Here is a 16,802-nt window from a genome sequence, read left to right on the forward strand (position 1 = left end):
GTAGACATTCTGCAAAGATTTGTGCAAATATACTCCTAGCATTCTGTCTCCTGATTCTGAAACAAATGCTTAAGAAAAGAAATTCATTTTAAATAAATTGTGTTTCCATTAAAAAGGAAGGAAGGAAGGAAGGAAGGAAGGAAGGAAGGAAGGAAGAAAGAAAGACAGAAAGAAAGAAAGAAAGAGCAGAAGACCTATGCCCAGAATCATTAGGGGTGATTGAGGGTGTCTGGAAATCATAGCATTATCTTTTTCTTTTCCATTAAGTATGTAATGCGGGGCTCCCCTAAAGTTCTCCTGGATTCCCTGTCCTGGGGCCTCTCTTACATGATTCCAGAAGTCTGTGTTGTCATTGGTAGGTCATTCCTTCTATCTTCTCTGTCTCCAGGTGGAGGGAGACAGTGGTGAACTCTGACCCACAGTTGTTCTAGCAGGGCCGGACATCAAACAGGCATGGAGCAATGTCAGCGTAACTTAACTGCATTGCAGAAGCTGATGAGGAACATCTGTCTCTGTCTTCTTGGGTTCTGAGTGTTTCTCCAGCTTCCCTGCCAGAGCCCCTTTCAGGTAATCACAGCAGAGTCCTGAAGAAAAAGAGAAAGAGAGAGAGAGAGAGAGAGAGAGAGAGAGAGAGAGAGAGAGAGAGAGAGAGAGAGGGCTCCTGCAGGCCCATTGGGAGAAAAATATCTTTAGGGCCCTAAAAGATAAGCCACCCTGAAAAACTTGTCCTCTGAGTCAGTCCTTAAGTGATTTCCTGGGGGCAGAGGCGCAGAGTCACCATGAGTGGCTGGGAGCAGCCTGTGGCTTTTTATCGACAAAGAAGTCTGTCTCCTCCAAAAGACTATGTCTCTGTCTGACCCAGAATTCCTGATATTTACTGGACTAGCACTTTGTCAAGGAGGTTGGGATGATCCAATAACCCTGAACTAGAAGTCGGTAGACCCTGTTTATTATTAGACATGAGTGTGTCCCCTCTATTGTCACCACCAGCACTGCCACCATCATCATCAACAACATCACACACACCCTCTCTTAGCCTCAGGCTACTCCAGTTGCATTACATTCCTCCCTGTTTATAGTGAAACCTCTGAACTACTTGTTTAAACTTGCTACCTCTACTTCCTGATCTTCTACTAACTTACCAACCCAGGCCCATCCCTAAAATGAGGCCTTGCGTCCAGGCCCTCCCAATGACCTCATCTACTCGAATTACTTCAGGTATTACTTCACCTCTGACAACTTCTAGTCCTTTCCCTAAGCTCCAAAGCTATGTGCCCCATTGCCTACCAGACACCCTGACTCAGCTAAAACACAAACACTTTAGGCTCTGTACAGTAGGAGCTGAATTCGTCATCTTTTTTCTCAAATGTCCTGGCTAGTTTTACGTCAACTTGATCTTCATTCAACTGAGAAAATGTCTCAACCAAAAAGAAAAAAGAAACAAAGAAAAAAGCTGGGCAGAGGTAGTGCACACCTTTAATTCCAGCACTCTGGAGGCAGAGCAGAAGGAGGTGGATTTCTGAGTTCAAGGCTAGCCTGGTCTACAGAGTGAGTTCCAGGACAGCCAGGGCTACACAGAGAAACCCTATATTGAAAAAAAAAAAAAAGTGTGTGTGTGTGTGTGTGTGTGAGGACACACAAGCCCAAAGGGACTAAACGTCTGTGCTGCCACTGCTGCACTTTTTCTTTTGAGACAGGTTTTCTCTATGTAACCCTGGTTTGTCCTGGAACTTGTAGACCAGGCTAGCCTCGAGTTCAGAGACCTTGGTAAATTCCACAGAAGTAATAGCTACAAATAGGATGTGGAGAGCAGGGCCAAGGTTTAACTCAAGAGGATCTAAGGGTTTGAGCCTGAGCACTGGGCAGGGTCAACAGAAGGGATAAAGAAGCTCTGGGAGAAAGCTGACCTCAGAACCTGAGGGCTGTGGTATCATCAAATGGACTCGAGAGAATGAGAGAAAGGCACGTGACATATGAGTAACCATTTCAAAAGGAATGGGGATTAGAGACGTGCATTTGAGAGGCTGTCTGTGGGAGTCAACTTGGGAACTATAAAGCTACAAAGAGGGAAATCCAGAGAAGAGAGTGCTTCTGGGAAGCTGGGAAGATGACCCAGCTGGTAGGATGGTGCCCCATATGCGTGAAGACCTGAATTTGGATGCCCAGAACCCACAGAAATGCTGGACCTGGGGGAAGACTTAGAATACCAGAGCCTGCCTCTGCTTCCCATCTAGCATCAAAAGACAACTTGGGAGATCAGGGAAGGTATTCGGTGCCTGGCATCATGGCTGGCTTAACTTACTTAGCCATCCTTGCCCATAAAACAAAGGGAGCACTAGTGACTATTCCCAACGATTAAAAGGATTAAAGAAGACAAACTCTCAGAAGCACATAGCACAGGAAAGAGCTGCAAGCAGGCAGTTTCGGGGTTTGTTTTGCTTGTTGTTAAGACAGAGATTTACTTTGTAACATTGACTGGCCTAGCATTCCCTATGTAGACCAGGCTGACCTAGAACTAACAGAGCTCTACCTGCGTCTACCTGCCAAATGCTGAGATTAAAGGCCCGCACCCCCATGCCTGGTTTCTGAAAACTTGTTTTTAAAGAAGCCATGAGGGCACCAGGGAGAGGAGAGCATGTGAAGCCCATGCTACAGGGACTTCTGCAGGAAAAGATGTCCCTCATAGTAACCAAGCTCCTGGCAGGGCAGAGGAAGGATAATAGAAAACTCAGGGGTTTGTAGCAGGGAAATGGGAAAGGGTGATACTTTCAAAACCTGACCCTGGCTTAGCTGTCTCCATCTGGTTCAGTGAGGATGTCTCTCTGTCTCTGTCTCTCTGTCTCTCTGTCTCTGTCTCTCTGTCTCTCTGTCTCTCTATCTCTCTGTCTCTCTCTCACTCTCTCTCCTCCTTTGTTCCTAAGGAGTAACACTGAGTCAGCTCAGGGCTTCCCTAGTTCCCAGGATCTTTGGGTGTTTTTCTGGAATCCAGGTGCCTGCTGCTTCTCTAGTCAGAAGCAGTTAAGACTCAAACAGCACCACTGGGATGCCACACCCTTTGAGGAGAGTCAGCAAAAGCTGCTGTCACACCAGTCCCCTCTGCTCCACTCTAGATGGGTTAAAATCCTCTTGTCTCTTTTATAACTCACATCTCCATCCCCATTCCAACCAGCCCGCTGTGGTTAGTGTGATGACCTCTTAGCAAACCTCCCCTTCTCCATTGTCAGCCCACCATGAACTGGCCTCTGTCCCTTCTCTGGTACTCAGTGGTTTTCAGATATCATTTAAATCTAGCTTACCTTGCTGTAGCTCCATCTTTATGGGAAGGGCCTTCTCACCTTCCCAGCCTCAATCTAGTAGGCCACAGGCTTACACAGACTTTATCTACCATCATGCTCTACAGTCATTTATGCCCATAACTCTCTTCTTTTTCCACCTTCCAGCTTTTCTTGTACTATCTTCTCTTCCTCAGACATTCCATTCCTCATCTTTCAAAAATGATGTGGACCTAGATGGTTTTGTCTCCACTGATATTGTCCCTCTAAAATTTCCCCATGAGTCGGATATGCCTCCATTGCAGAGTTTCCATAGTAATTGGTACTTTGTCACCTCTCCCCTTATTGTTCCTTGTATCTTAGGGTAACAGTTGAGGAATGTGACTTTCTCATTATTAGATTGAGAATTTTTCCAAAATGAAGATTAGATCTTGTTTGTATCTGTATTTACTTGGCTTAGCATGGGACCTATCTACCCCATGGTATCAACTATTCTCACATTCCGTGGGGAATAATGGTTGAATGAGTAAATATTCTTATCACAACAGGGGTGTCTTGTGGAAGGAAGACAACAGAGGGGTTGGCCTGTAATCTCAGTACTTTGGGAGGTTAAGGCAGGATGAGAAAGATAACGGAAACCCATCGTACAAGTATCAGCATATTGAAGATTCTAAACAGGACTCCAAGAAAAGCTCTGTTTAACTTTAAATCATAGTGATGTATGTATTTGTGTGTGGAGTGCTCCTTTTTGTGTAACAACTACATATATCCACCTTTTACCAGTCGTGCTTTGGAGACAGGCATCCATCATCATCTAGTTACTTTTGTAAAGGCTGAGATGGTCCAGCAGTGAATAGTCTTGAGTTAAAATAGTATTTTACATACCTGATATATTTGCTTTTGACCTTCCTGGAGTATGTCTTCTATTCCCTTTCTGTACTATTCCTGGATTTTTTTTTTTCAGTAAAAGCGGTCTTATTATGTAACCCTGGTTAGCCTGAAACTCACTATGCTAGGCTGTCCTCAAACTCACAAAGATTCTCTTGTTTCTGCCTGTGGAGTAGTGACTTATATGGGCTACCACACCCAGCTGAATATTTTTATTTAAAATTAATCACCCAACATCTAAAAAAAACCTTTAACTTAAACAGTTATTACCATGGGTTTTATGCAGTAGTTAAAATTTTTCCATCATACACATTGAAATAGATACACAGAAGTAAAAATATATATATATATAAAAGTCTGTCTGTGTAGGACCAAAAGTCCTCTCAAGAGCTTATGACTATGTGTGGGATCTTTGGTTGGAGAAGACAGCATGACCAGGTAGACATGGCAAGCCAAACACAGAGCCAGAGGCGTTTAGTCTAAGTCTGGGTGATGGGTGACCATGGTTGAGCCTAGAATGCCACATTTGAGATATCATTCTGGGGCCTGCATTCTGTTTCCTTGTCTGGCTGGTCTTCCTGGGAGCGACCAGGAAAGCAAATGATGACTATCCCAAGTCACCAGGGGCCTGAAGTTAAAGCAGAGGAAGATGGCACTATTTTTCTTTGTATTTATTTATTTATTTTGGTTTTTTCGAGACAGGGTTTCTCTGTGTAGCCCTGGCTGTCCTGGAACTCACTCTGTAGACCAGGCTGGCCTCGAACTCAGAAATCTGCCTGCCTCTGCCTCCCAAGCGCTGGGATTAAAGGCGTGCGACACCACCGCCCGGAGTAACTATTTTTCTTGAAGGCCGAGTTATTTCAGCCTACCTGCAGTAAACGGCTGGGAGCCAGATGCTTCACCTGCTGGCCTGGGATTGCTTTTGACACGGGAAGGCTCTTGAAGAGAGACACTAAACCAGGCAAAACTGGCTCTGGCTTTTGGCTGCAGAGAAGGAACATTGGAGTCAGGCAGACCTAAACATTAGATGATACATATTATCTACGGGCCCTCAAACAAAGTCTTTTTGTTTGTTTGGGATAGTCTATTAAACACAATTATCACGTTGTCCAGAAGAAGAAACTGGGACTCAGAGTGGTTAAACAACTTGTCCAAGGACATACAGAATAGGAAAATTCTGCATAGGAAAGCAGAATTTAAAAAGTTGACCTCCAAGTGTGGAAGCCAACTTCCAAATGTGGAAGCCAACTTCCAAGCCTTAGCCACTACATTGCTGTGTTTGCCTTAGTTTTTTGAACTCTTCTGTCGGAGGACCTGTTGATGAAACCATGGGGTCTAAGTGCTGGACAAGATGGAGAAGTCCTCATCCTCACTGACCTCGAATTACATTGAGGAGTCAGACAAGAAGTCACTAGCTCCCTTATGGGTAACTTATGGATTGTGGTAACTTTTATAAAAGAGAGAGGCACAAGGGATCAGCATGTGGAAAGGGGTGTGCAGCACTTCCAGAAAGTGATATTTGGATTGAGTTTTGAAGGATTGACAAGAATTAATCCCCAGTGTTTATCACTTAATATGTTTATGAACATTTTCTGAATTTATTTATATTTTAACTTATGGGGGATGGGGTGGGATTGGACCAGAGTGGAGATGAATTCCAGCCTGGGATGTTCTTGCGAATCCAAGTGCTGATGTCATTAATCCCTCAAGAGAGCTCGATAGTGGTAGATGGTCCACACCTAGGACCTAGTACCGTGAAGATTCAGGGCAGACCTTATAGTAGTATGGTGCTCCCTAAATAATAGTTCTCTCCGGGTTCAGTCCTGGATAGAACCAGGACCCATTTACCGAGGGTCCAATTCCCTCTGATCTGAAACATCAGCCTCTTCTCACATCAACATAACTCCTGGTTCACAGTAGGTGCTTAATAAATATTTGTAAAAAGAACAAATGCAGTAGGGTTCTGTGACACAGGGCTACATGTCTGTAAACTGGAGCTAAACCTGACCGAAAAACTAAAATAATTAAAAAAAAATGGATGTGAAGTATTCCAGAAGTCTGAGATCTGGACAAAGGCTGTGAGAAGACTCCAGCCAGCTAAATGCCTTAGGGCTGCTGGTGAACTAAGATCCCGGCAGCCAAGGTATGCGCGGATCAAACTTGTCTGGCTCTAGAGATGCAGAAGCTGGAGACTAGGTCCCTGCCCAGCCTAGCTGGGTCCCGCCGCGGCCTTTAAAGGCCTACCACGTGGCCGCACGGGTGTCCAGGGTCCAGAGGCGGTGTCCAAGCTGCGCCTGCGCACTGCCTAGAGCCGGTGTACCACCTCTGAGAACACCAGCCCTGCAGCAAGGCAGAAAGCATAGGATGGGCGGAGTCGAGCCCGTATGCTAATAAAAGGGCGGAACTTGCAAGGCAAAACCAGCTCTGTCTCCCGGACCTCTAAGAGACCCGCAGCAACCCTCAGCCTCTTTCCACGAGCGCTGACGTAGACGACGTCCCATTTAAAAGCGGCCGCGCAGGCGCAGTGAGGGGAAATGCGAACTTAGGCTGTTACACAACTGCTGGGGTCTGTTCTCTCTGCCCGCCCGCCCGCCCGCCCGGCAGTCTGTCAGCAGCGTCCCTGCCGCCGCTGCCTCCTCAGCTGTCCCGGGAGTCTCGGGCCTGTGGTTGCTGTCGCCGTCTGTTCGTGCCTCCCAGGAGCTCCGTCCGCCTGTTCAGGCCGTCCCTACCGTCCGCCTTTCTCCCCCGCGCTGCTTCTGAGCCCGCAGTGTTCGCACGCCAGCCGACATGAGCGGAGACCATCTCCACAACGACTCCCAGGTGCGACCCGCCGGCCCCCGCCTCGCCCCCGGCCGCCGGGTTCCGGCCCTAGCCCCGGCCCCGGCCCCGGCCGGCCGCGCCGGGTTGACAGGCCCGAGTCCGCGGTGAGGGGCGGCCGGCTGGAGTCGCTTGGATGGCCGGGCCCCGGGCGGAGCCGTCAAGTTGGAGTTTGGGGGGGATGGCAGCCCCGGGTAGGCCATTCGCGGGCCTCTGGGTTCCGGGGCGCCGGGTGGGCCCCAGCCCCGGCCCCCGGCTGCGCGCTCTCGCCCGCCGCCCCGGGGCTTCATGTGCCGGTTGTTTCATCTTCCCTCCTTTTCTTTTCTCAGATCGAAGCGGATTTCCGATTGAATGGTGAGTGTGCCCCCCGCCCCGCCCCAAGTGTCCCCACACGCTGCTGGCTGCCTCCCCCGCGCCGGGCCGGAGCCGGGCAGAGGACAGACATGGCGTCCCAGAGACTAAGTCCCGGCTCCTCGCTCACCGGCCCCATTGTTCCCATCGGGCCGCCTCTGGACCCCCTTTCCCGGGGTCCCAGCATCCCCAGATCACGGCCTTCCCCAGAGGGGGCACCGGAGACCCCGCGTCGGCCGTCGCTGGGTCTCGGGTGGCCTTTCTCCGCCGGAATTCTTCCCGGGAAAGTCGCCTTGTCGACGGTCGGGACTTAGTCTCTGCGCCATTTTCTTTTTCTCTCTCCTCTCCTTTCTGTGCCTGTGTCTTTCTCTCCCTCCCTCGGCTCCTTCCTTGAGCTGTCCAGAAAGCTTTCTGCAGAGCAGAGCCATATAAATCACAGACTTCACCAGAGAAGGAAGGCTTAGAGACGGGATTCTCTTTTATTTTTTCTTAATAGAACTTTATTTTGGAAGTTACTTGCTTTCTGCTTCATATTTGCTTTTTTTTTCTTTCCTTTTTTCCCTCCTCCCCCTTTTTTTGGGGGCTTCCAGAGTGAAAGATTCCCTTAGGCAGCTGTTGGGTTTTATGTTTTTTTATTTCGTCTTTTCAATTTATTTTTTTAAATGGTGAGATGTTTATGATAGCAATTACAGTTCTTAAAACTAAAGCTATCTTTCGTGGAGTTCTTTGTATTTTGGGACTGTTTTCCCAAGTTGTGTTCTTTGCAAAGATAACTCCTTTAAAAAAGTTTTCAAGTTGTGTGTCACCTAGTGTGAGTGTTGGACTTGAGCATATTTTCTTTTAAAAAATTAGAAGTATTAATGACTAGAACATCTTCTTGTGGCTAGAGTTCCCCAGGCTGTTTTTTGGGGTTTTTGTTGTTGTTGTTGTTTTTGGGGGTTTTTGTTGTTGTTGTTTTTGTTTTTTGAGACACAGTGTAGTGTGCTTGTCCTGAGGAAAGGTTCTGAGCTACTCATTTGGACATGATGTGCTGGCCTTTTGGGGCCATAGGGAGTTTTAAAAAAGGTTTTATTTATTGAAGTAGAATGGCCAGCCCTGACTCCTGTCTTCTTCCTCATTCTTCTCAGGAGCTGCTCTTTTTTCAGGAATCAAGAGTTAACTAGCTTTCCCCACATCCTTAGGCTTTTGAGCTCTTTCTAGTCATTTGCTTTTTTAAATATTTCCACTAAAGTTACCTAGAGAAGAATGTTGGTGGGTGTCTCCCACCACCCCAGTAAGAAGCTCACATTTATGGATTTTCCTGCAATCCCATTGTAGTGCATGGAAATTCCACAGATTCTTATGGTATATGATCGAGTTCAGTTGAATTTGGGTTCTGGGGAACTAACTGAGTGAGAGAAGCCATTGAGTAGGTTTTCTGGTGCAGCAGTCCATGGTACTGGCCTGCCCAGCTAACTGAGAGCACGCTTATATTTTGAAATGGGTTATCCAAAGAGAGCTGACACTGAGTTAGAGAATCTATCTAGGTAAAGCTTAGCTTTTCTTGAGTACCTTATATATGCCAGATACTCTGCTTAGTGCTAGAATTGAACTTGTCACCACATCTGTCTTTGTTCAACTCAGCCTATTGGGGGAGTCATATTAGTTAATTACAAGGTAGGTGTTGGAGTATATGTGTACCCAAAATGCTTTGGGAGCATAAAGGGCTTAATTTTATCTGGGGGTGGGGAAATTTCTCAGAGGTGACTGAACAGGGTGTTGTATAAGACTAGGTGCTGAGAATTGTCAGGTGGGATTATTTAGGAGTATTTGTCCATCCTATCAGGCTTTTAAAAGAGGGAGATGAGACCATCAAGCATGTAGATATGCTTCTTTGGAAAGGGGATAATGAAAGGATGTGGTAGGTGTGGATGTAAAATGGTTTTAAGCTCTCTGAAGGAAGGTAGGGATTTAATATAGAAAAAGTATTTGCTTCTTAGTTGGGCCTAGTACGTGATGTATTTAGCAATGAAACAAAATTGAGTCTTTTTTCCTCTTAAGTTTAACTTCTATTGTTCTCATCTAAATACAAAGGAGCTATTGAATATATGCATAATTATGGGCTGGCTATGTTATCTTTGCCTTTTTATAGAGTGAATTAAACTGCCTGTGTTAACTTTTAGACTGTATTTCCATTTTCCAACAATGATATTTAGTATTTATTGAGCACCTGTTTGTCAGGCTTGAATCTCAACTCACCTGATTTACTCTTTGGAAGAACCCTTAGGAGTTAGTTACTGTTACTTCCATTTGTGATGAAACCGAGTGTACTCTAAAGCTAGGAACCTAACCTCTGTGCAAAAGGATGATGCTGGTATGAAGAAATGATGTTTCCTGTTTTCTGTAGGGCAGTTTCGAGGGAGAGGGAAATAGTGAGTGATGGCATGCCAGTTACTATTTACCACAATCTTGAAGAGAAAAGCAGTTTTGTGTACCTACTACCTTAAGGTTTTGATGCTGTAGTGATTGTCTTTGTGGTTATTGTCTAAATATTAGTATCAGTAACAGTTCTATCAAGTATACACTGTTAACTAGTGATTGATAAAGTATAAAAAACAATTTTAAAAATTAAAACTAGTTTTAATACCCAGGCTTCTTAATTGATCTTTATAGTGAGAAGATAATTTCTTAAACATGGTTTTAAGTGAGCCTGAACAATCACATTCACGAAGTAAAACCAAATATCCCTGAGTTCACTTGCTCAAATCCTCTAAGATGTAAAAGATTCCCAACTGTGGAGCTTTTTTAAAAATTTTTTTATTAGTACTTAACATTTACAGTCTTTTATGTGAAATTTAGAACATTATGGGTCATACTCAACTGCTGTGAAAATATTTTTTGTATGGTATATTTATATTTAAGATATTAGCAATGCGCTAGTCATTTCAGAAACATGGCCCATACTTCATACATCCCTTTCGCCTGAATAAGATTCCCTTTGTCAGTAGCACTAACCATAGTGAGGCAGAATGATTATTACAGTAGTGCTCAGGATGCCTAGCTGTACAGTTGAGAACATCAGTTTAAGGTGCTGGTAATCCTTTTCTGTTTCAAGAACTTTTAAGTTACTATCTGTTCTACTGTAATTATAGAGCTTCCTCCTCTCCCACAGCAAAGTAGAACACTCAACTTCATTATATTATACTTTGACAATGTGTAGATTATGGGTAGGTTTAATGGATTTAGTTTGGATGACAGGAATTGTTATGACTGTAATGGTTGTGCTTTTGTGCTTGCAGGCTGTTTATGTGAGTTGTGATAGGCACAGAGATAGACATGATGTGGCTTTAAACCTGAAAACTGGTGGTCTCTCCAAAGGAAATATGGAAATCTTTAGATTTAGTCTGGACGAATGTAAGTAGTATTATATTCCAGTGGAGTCTCTTTTTACCCTTTAGAGGCAGACTCCTTGATGGACTTTTTGAAATTAGTAAATTGCTGATACCTTGGAGCATATCAGATCTCTCAAACGGATTTCAGCCTGGCTATTTCTAGTAAAACAAAATCTAGGATTTACTAAAGAAATCAGAAAAAAAAAAAACCCTCATATTTTAAAAGACAAATGGGGTAATATTTCTAAGCCTTTAACGTTGATTTTTCTTTGGTAAGCAGGTAGTGTGGGACCTTGAGTTGGTTCCCAAATCTTTGTTTGTTTTTGTTTTTCGAGACAGGGTTTCTCTGTGTAGTCCTGGCTGTCCTGGAACTCACTCTGTAGACCAGGCTGGCCTCGAACTCAGAAATCTGCCTGCCTCTGCCTCCCAAGTGCTGGGATTAAAGGCATGCACCACCACTGCCCAGCTAGTTCCCAAATCTTATGTCAACCAGTAGCATAGGGGCAGGAAAGTAAGAGTCTTTTTCCTGTCAGCATAAAAATTATGGATTTTGAGAGTTTGAAAGATACTGATTTATTCAGGGTATAGTGAAGTATAATAGCCATTTTTTTATGAGTGTCAGGAATCTTTATAGTTAACCTATTTTAAGGATAATTTACCAAAATTAGAATTTAAGATTTTTTTCTTTTCAGTGTGTGTGACATAGGAAAGTTTAAAAAAGTCTGCTTTTTAAATTTGTAAATATGTTAGAAAAACTATATTATAGCAACAGTTGTTTTATGTTGATTGTGACATGGAAAATAATTTTTGTCACTTCTGAATATGTGTCATTTTAGAAGACCATATTATTCATATTTGGGCATGAGTGTATAGCATATATTACAGATCTTCAATAACTTTTATCTGATGCTGAGTAAAATTGGCTTTCTTCAAACCCAAACCCAGTCATTTCCCCAGAAATATGTTGTGTGAGGGATTAAGTTTTCTCCTATGAAACTATGATGAATTCAAATTTTAAAGTTCACTTTGAAATTAATTCCAAGTGTAAATACTTTGAATGTAGGTGTAGTTTATCTTGAGACTGCAAAATGCTAGTGATATTTGGTGTTAAACCCAGAAGGTTTTTGTTTGTTTTAAAAGAATCAAACAGCTTAAAGGAATGGTGTTTAGAAGTGGGAGTCTTTGAGTGAAATTTTTTTTCCTGTGGTTTAAATTATATGATTATCCCTTGATTGCTTTTAATCTACAGAATTTACAAATCAAAGTTATTTGGGCAAACAATTGAGAATTCACCTTCTTAAGGTATAGAGTTTAGGATAGAAGTTCCAGACTTGGTCAAGGAGTACTGTTTTTAAGGGAAGATTTCAGATTATATTTTATGTGGTATTCACCTTATGTAGTAAGTGGGGGTGTTGTCTCTTTTTCATTCTTTGTAAGTTTGAAGTTTGAGAAACACCTTTCTATTTTTGTGGCTTCAGGTATAGCTAAAATAGGGATTCTAAAACCAAATACATCAGTTTGGAAGAATTAGCTTTTTTTTCAAACGCCTTCTTCTCATACCTCCTTGACTATCTAGGTGCTGGCAGTGTGCTGTGCTGATAAGTGTGGGCCTGGGCACTTTAGAAGGGAACAAAGAAAGAAGGGTGGAGGGCACCAGCACTGTGGCATAGGCATGATTAGGAAAGCAATTCTGCTGGGCTGCGGTGCGCGCCTTTAATCCCAGCACTTGGGAGGCAGAGGCAGGCGGATTTCTGAGTTTGAGGCCAGCTTGGTCTACAGAGTGAGTTCCAGGACAGCCAGGGCTACACAGAGAACCTACCCTGACCCCCCCCAACCCCCACATCCCCATCCCCCCACCCCTCCCACCCCCCACCCCCCCACCCCCCTAAAAAATAAAGGAAAGCAAACGTCTAAAGCAGAAATCTGTTTAGATATTATAGTATTTTGGTGATGCTAGAGAAAATGTTTCATAGTTTGCAAGTAGGCATTATTTAACATGACATCTGTTCCATGTGTTTTCTAATAGCAGTATCACTTATTTGGGGTAATAGTTCTGGTAATTCTGGAGTGTGGACAGATTATAATAGTACTGACTTGGATTGCCCATTTCAAATGTGAGTTAACTTGTCTGTTACTGTCTCAAAATTTTGGTAAAGTGGCAACTTTAGTTTTTATTTCTTTTTTAGTAGGTACTCATTTTTAATTTGTTGCCCTGTTTTTAGATACATTCACTTTTCTACCATTTCACCTCTATATACCATCCCTGACACTTTCTGAAACAGAGTATTTCTCATAGCTTTTCTGCCAGGATATCAATCCCTATTTATTTTTGTTGTGTACCACCCTGCCCCTCCCATTTTAAATTAATATTTTGTGGATGGAAGCAACCAGAGATTCATGTAGACAAATACAAGGAATGGTGTTAAAACAGACAGTGTTATCTGCTTTTGTTATATACGTAAGAACAAAATACTTTTAGATATGACAGCTTCCTAATCTTGTCTTTGTTTTTATAATTATTTATTTGCTTTGAGTGGGTTCTTGCATACATGAGTGGTGTGTGTAGAGCTCACAGTCATAATGTGACATGTAGTCAGAAGACAACAACTTGCCAGACGCAGTTCTTCCACCATGTGGACTCAGTTGTGAAGCTTGGCTGCACAGCTGGCCTTAAACTAAGATTCTCCTGTCTTTACCACACTTGAACTACACTAGACTAACACACCTTTTTGAGACTTGGTAGCAATTGCTTACCATCTTTGAAATACCCAGTAATACTTTATAGGAGTGTTACTGATTGGCAGGAGACTTATCTGGCAGATTTGTGTCAACTGCTTAAGACCATTTAATTTAGCCAGGCATGGTAGCACATGCCTTTAATCCCAGCACTTGTTGGCAGAGGCAGGTGGATCTCTGAATTTGAGGTCAGACTGGTTTACAGAGTGAGTTCCAGGACAGTCAGATCTCCACAGAGAAACCCTGTCTCAAATACCACCAACAATAAAACAACTAAATTTACCCATCTCTCTGGTAGTTCCCATATTTCTTTGTAGTTGGCTAGTTGCTCTTGATTAGTGGCAGAAGTAGAAGTGGGAGGGGAACTAATTTAAAATTCTTACCAAACACTTTTTATTAAATCTGAATTGAATGGGAGTATTGGAGATTATGTAGGTTTATGGTGAACTGGAGGCCAGGAAAAAAACTTAATTTCTACTTTTTCCATTCTCTCCTCCCCATTTTGATATCATATTGCCTTGGTGCAGATTCTAGAAATTTAGGTTGTAATCAGTAAGCTTCCTAGTACATGTCACAGACTGTTGTTTACTATCTGCTGGTAAATATGTAGCCTGGAACCCATGCAGTTGGACTGTTAGGTATATAAGAGATTCTTTAGTACTAAGGCTGGAATCAGACTTAGGTATTGGGTTGGTGAATAGGGAGCTGCCATAGAAAGAGATTGGAGAATTCAGAAGTTTACTAGGAACTTGTTCTCACTCTGAAACTTGTCCTGGCCTCTGATTTTCTCAGCTAGACATTTTCTTCTTTTTTGGTTTTTCTTTCTCTGTGTAGCCTTGGCTGTCCTGGAACTCATTGTGTAGACCAGGCTGGCCTCAAACTCAGAAATTTGCCTGCCTCTGCCTCCTAAGTGCTAGGATTAAAGGTATGTGCCACTACTGCCTGGCTTAGACATTTTGTTTCTTTCTTTTTTTTTTTTTTTTTTTAAGATTTATTTATTATATGTAAGTACACTGTAACTGTCTCCTGACATTCCAGAAGAGGGCATCAGATCTCATTACAGATGATTGTGAGCCACTATGTAGTTGCTGGGATTTGAACTCAGGACCTTCGGAAGAGCATTCAGTGACCACTGAGCCATCTCTCCAGCCCAACATTTTTTGTTTCATAAACTATTAAGGATTATATGAGTATGTGAAGGTTCCTCTCTGTCCACATAATATTTAAATTTCAGTGAGACTGCATGTATTCTAAAATGGATCTTTATTTTCTTCTTTTGTTTTTGTTTGAGATAGGGTCTCACTATGTAGCCCTGGCTGACTCAGAACTCACCATGTAGAACAGGTTGCGTTGCCTCTTCCTCTTGAGTGCTGTGATTAATGGCATGTGCCACCACACTCAAGCAGATCTTTATTGATGTTAGATTTGAAGTAGTGCTGGTATTGGGATTATCCCTCACTAGTATTTCCTGTTAATGCTTTAAATCTTCCTAACATTTACACAATAAATTGTAGCTTATAACTAGAATTGGTTTTGTCTTTTTTCTTAATTGAGCTGCCTGTTCTATTCCTATCTTCTTATTGTAAAAGCAGTCACTCACTATAAAATAAAAGGGTCTCCATATCAAGGTTTGGACTAAACAGGACCCAAGTATGTATTTATTGTGTTCCTACTTTTCTTTTTTTCCTTTAAAGTATTTTAAATTTCTGATTATGTGTATATTTGTGTGTTGGTGTGTGCATATGAGTGCAGGTGCCAGTGGAATCCAGAAGCATTGCATCCTCCCTGAGCTAGTAAGTCACCTGATGTGGGTACCAGGATTCAAACTCAGGTCTTCTCTGCAAGAGCAGTCTATGCTTTTAACTACTGAATCATCTTTCTACCCACCGATTACTACTTTTCTAAGAATAAGTTTAAGACCTAATTAGTTTCTTAGCAATTGAGAAGACTTAAAAACGAAGACTATCAATGCAACTAATTTCCTAGTCTTTACTAGAACTGTGTTTTTTTTTTTAAAAAAAAGATTTATTTATTATGTTTAAGTACACTGTAGCTGTCTCCAGACACTCCAGAAGAGGGCGACAGATCTTGTTATGGATGGTTGTGAGCTACCATATGGTTGCTGGGATTTGAACTCAAGACCTCTGGAAAAGCAGTCAGTGCTCTTAACCGCTGAGCCATCTCTCCAGTCCCGAATTGTGGGTTTTCAATTAAAGATGCCCATCTTTTGGATACATTTAATAAATAAAAGGCCAGAGTGTTTTTTTTAAAACCATGAAAGTCAACGTCTTATCAGCATGTTTTTTCAAAGGCCCCAAAACATTTTTAAATTGGAAGACTAAAGACACCAGAGAATTACTTAATCCTTATTAATTCTACATCTTTCTTGAGGAGGCCAACAGCCTCCTGTGAAATAGTAATTTAGGGAAAGGAGAGTATCCAGGTAAGCTCAGGCCTGTATTCCTAGCCTCGTAGAAGGCTGAGGCAAGAGGATGATCAACACCAATCAAGCCATCAGCTTTGCTGTTCTGCCGGCAGTTTTGGTGGTATGCTGAAGGGGAAAAGGTGCCTACTTGGTGATAAAGAACCTTTGTCTGATCTAGTATGTGTTCAGTCTGACATACAAGACAAAGATGCATGTTCTCTATTTGCGCTGTGGGGTTGCTCAAGCACATATACCACTTCCAGACCAGCCTCACCAACAAGCACATCAAGGTCTTCTCAGTCAGTTTCACCAATAAGGATGAGGGCACCTCTACATGCAAATTACCTCTAGCCATTCTCCTGTGGTCTTTAGTCAGAATACCTCTGTGGTCAGAGACAACCACATTGCTCAGATATAAGGATTTAAGCCTCATGGCTCAGAATATCACATGGTGGTAGCAGCTGTTCCTTCTTTCATTCTTCCAGATTTCCTTTCTCTGCTCATTCACTCCCTTTATCCCCACATGATTTGGAGAGAAACATACCTTGTTCCTCATAAGGTAATCTTGTGCTACTACGTGCTATAAATATTCCACTCACCTTACAGTGTTCCCTGTACACTGTTAGCTGGTCTTGTAATTTTCATTCCAAAGTTGCTTCCTGTCTATTAAAAATGGTGGTCAATACAACTCAGAGTAGAGTACTTAACTATATGTAGTGCTCTAGGTTTGATCGGTAGTACTACAAAAGCAATCCCTAAATTAAAGCTTATATTAAAAATTGGTAGCAAAGTGCATGTTAATAGTTGTATGAGAGGATAGGTATTTGTGAGACAGTGAAAAGAAGTATGTAGTTAGAAACTTCCTCAGGGGCTCATAAGTCTAGTTAATGCTAAATATTCAATTGTCTTGAATTTGTTATCTTTAAACTATCACTTGAAGAA

The 16,802-nt window shown here is 42.7% G+C and overlaps 1 protein-coding gene across 1 annotated transcript in view; it reads left to right on the forward strand.

The window, feature by feature from the left end:
* Nucleotides 1–6,573: 6,573 nt before the first annotated feature.
* The window catches only part of Top1 (DNA topoisomerase I), an 80,748-nt gene continuing 70,519 nt past the window's right edge, over nt 6,574–16,802 (forward strand). The window contains exons 1-2 of the mRNA XM_052184172.1: nt 6,574–6,980; nt 7,307–7,331. Of these exons, the coding sequence (XP_052040132.1) occupies nt 6,948–6,980; nt 7,307–7,331 (58 nt within the window). The 5' untranslated portion in view covers nt 6,574–6,947. The remainder of the gene's footprint in view (nt 6,981–7,306; nt 7,332–16,802) is intronic.

Source organism: Apodemus sylvaticus, chromosome 5 (genome assembly GCF_947179515.1).
Source record: "Apodemus sylvaticus chromosome 5, mApoSyl1.1, whole genome shotgun sequence".
Lineage (NCBI taxonomy): Eukaryota > Metazoa > Chordata > Mammalia > Rodentia > Muridae > Apodemus > Apodemus sylvaticus.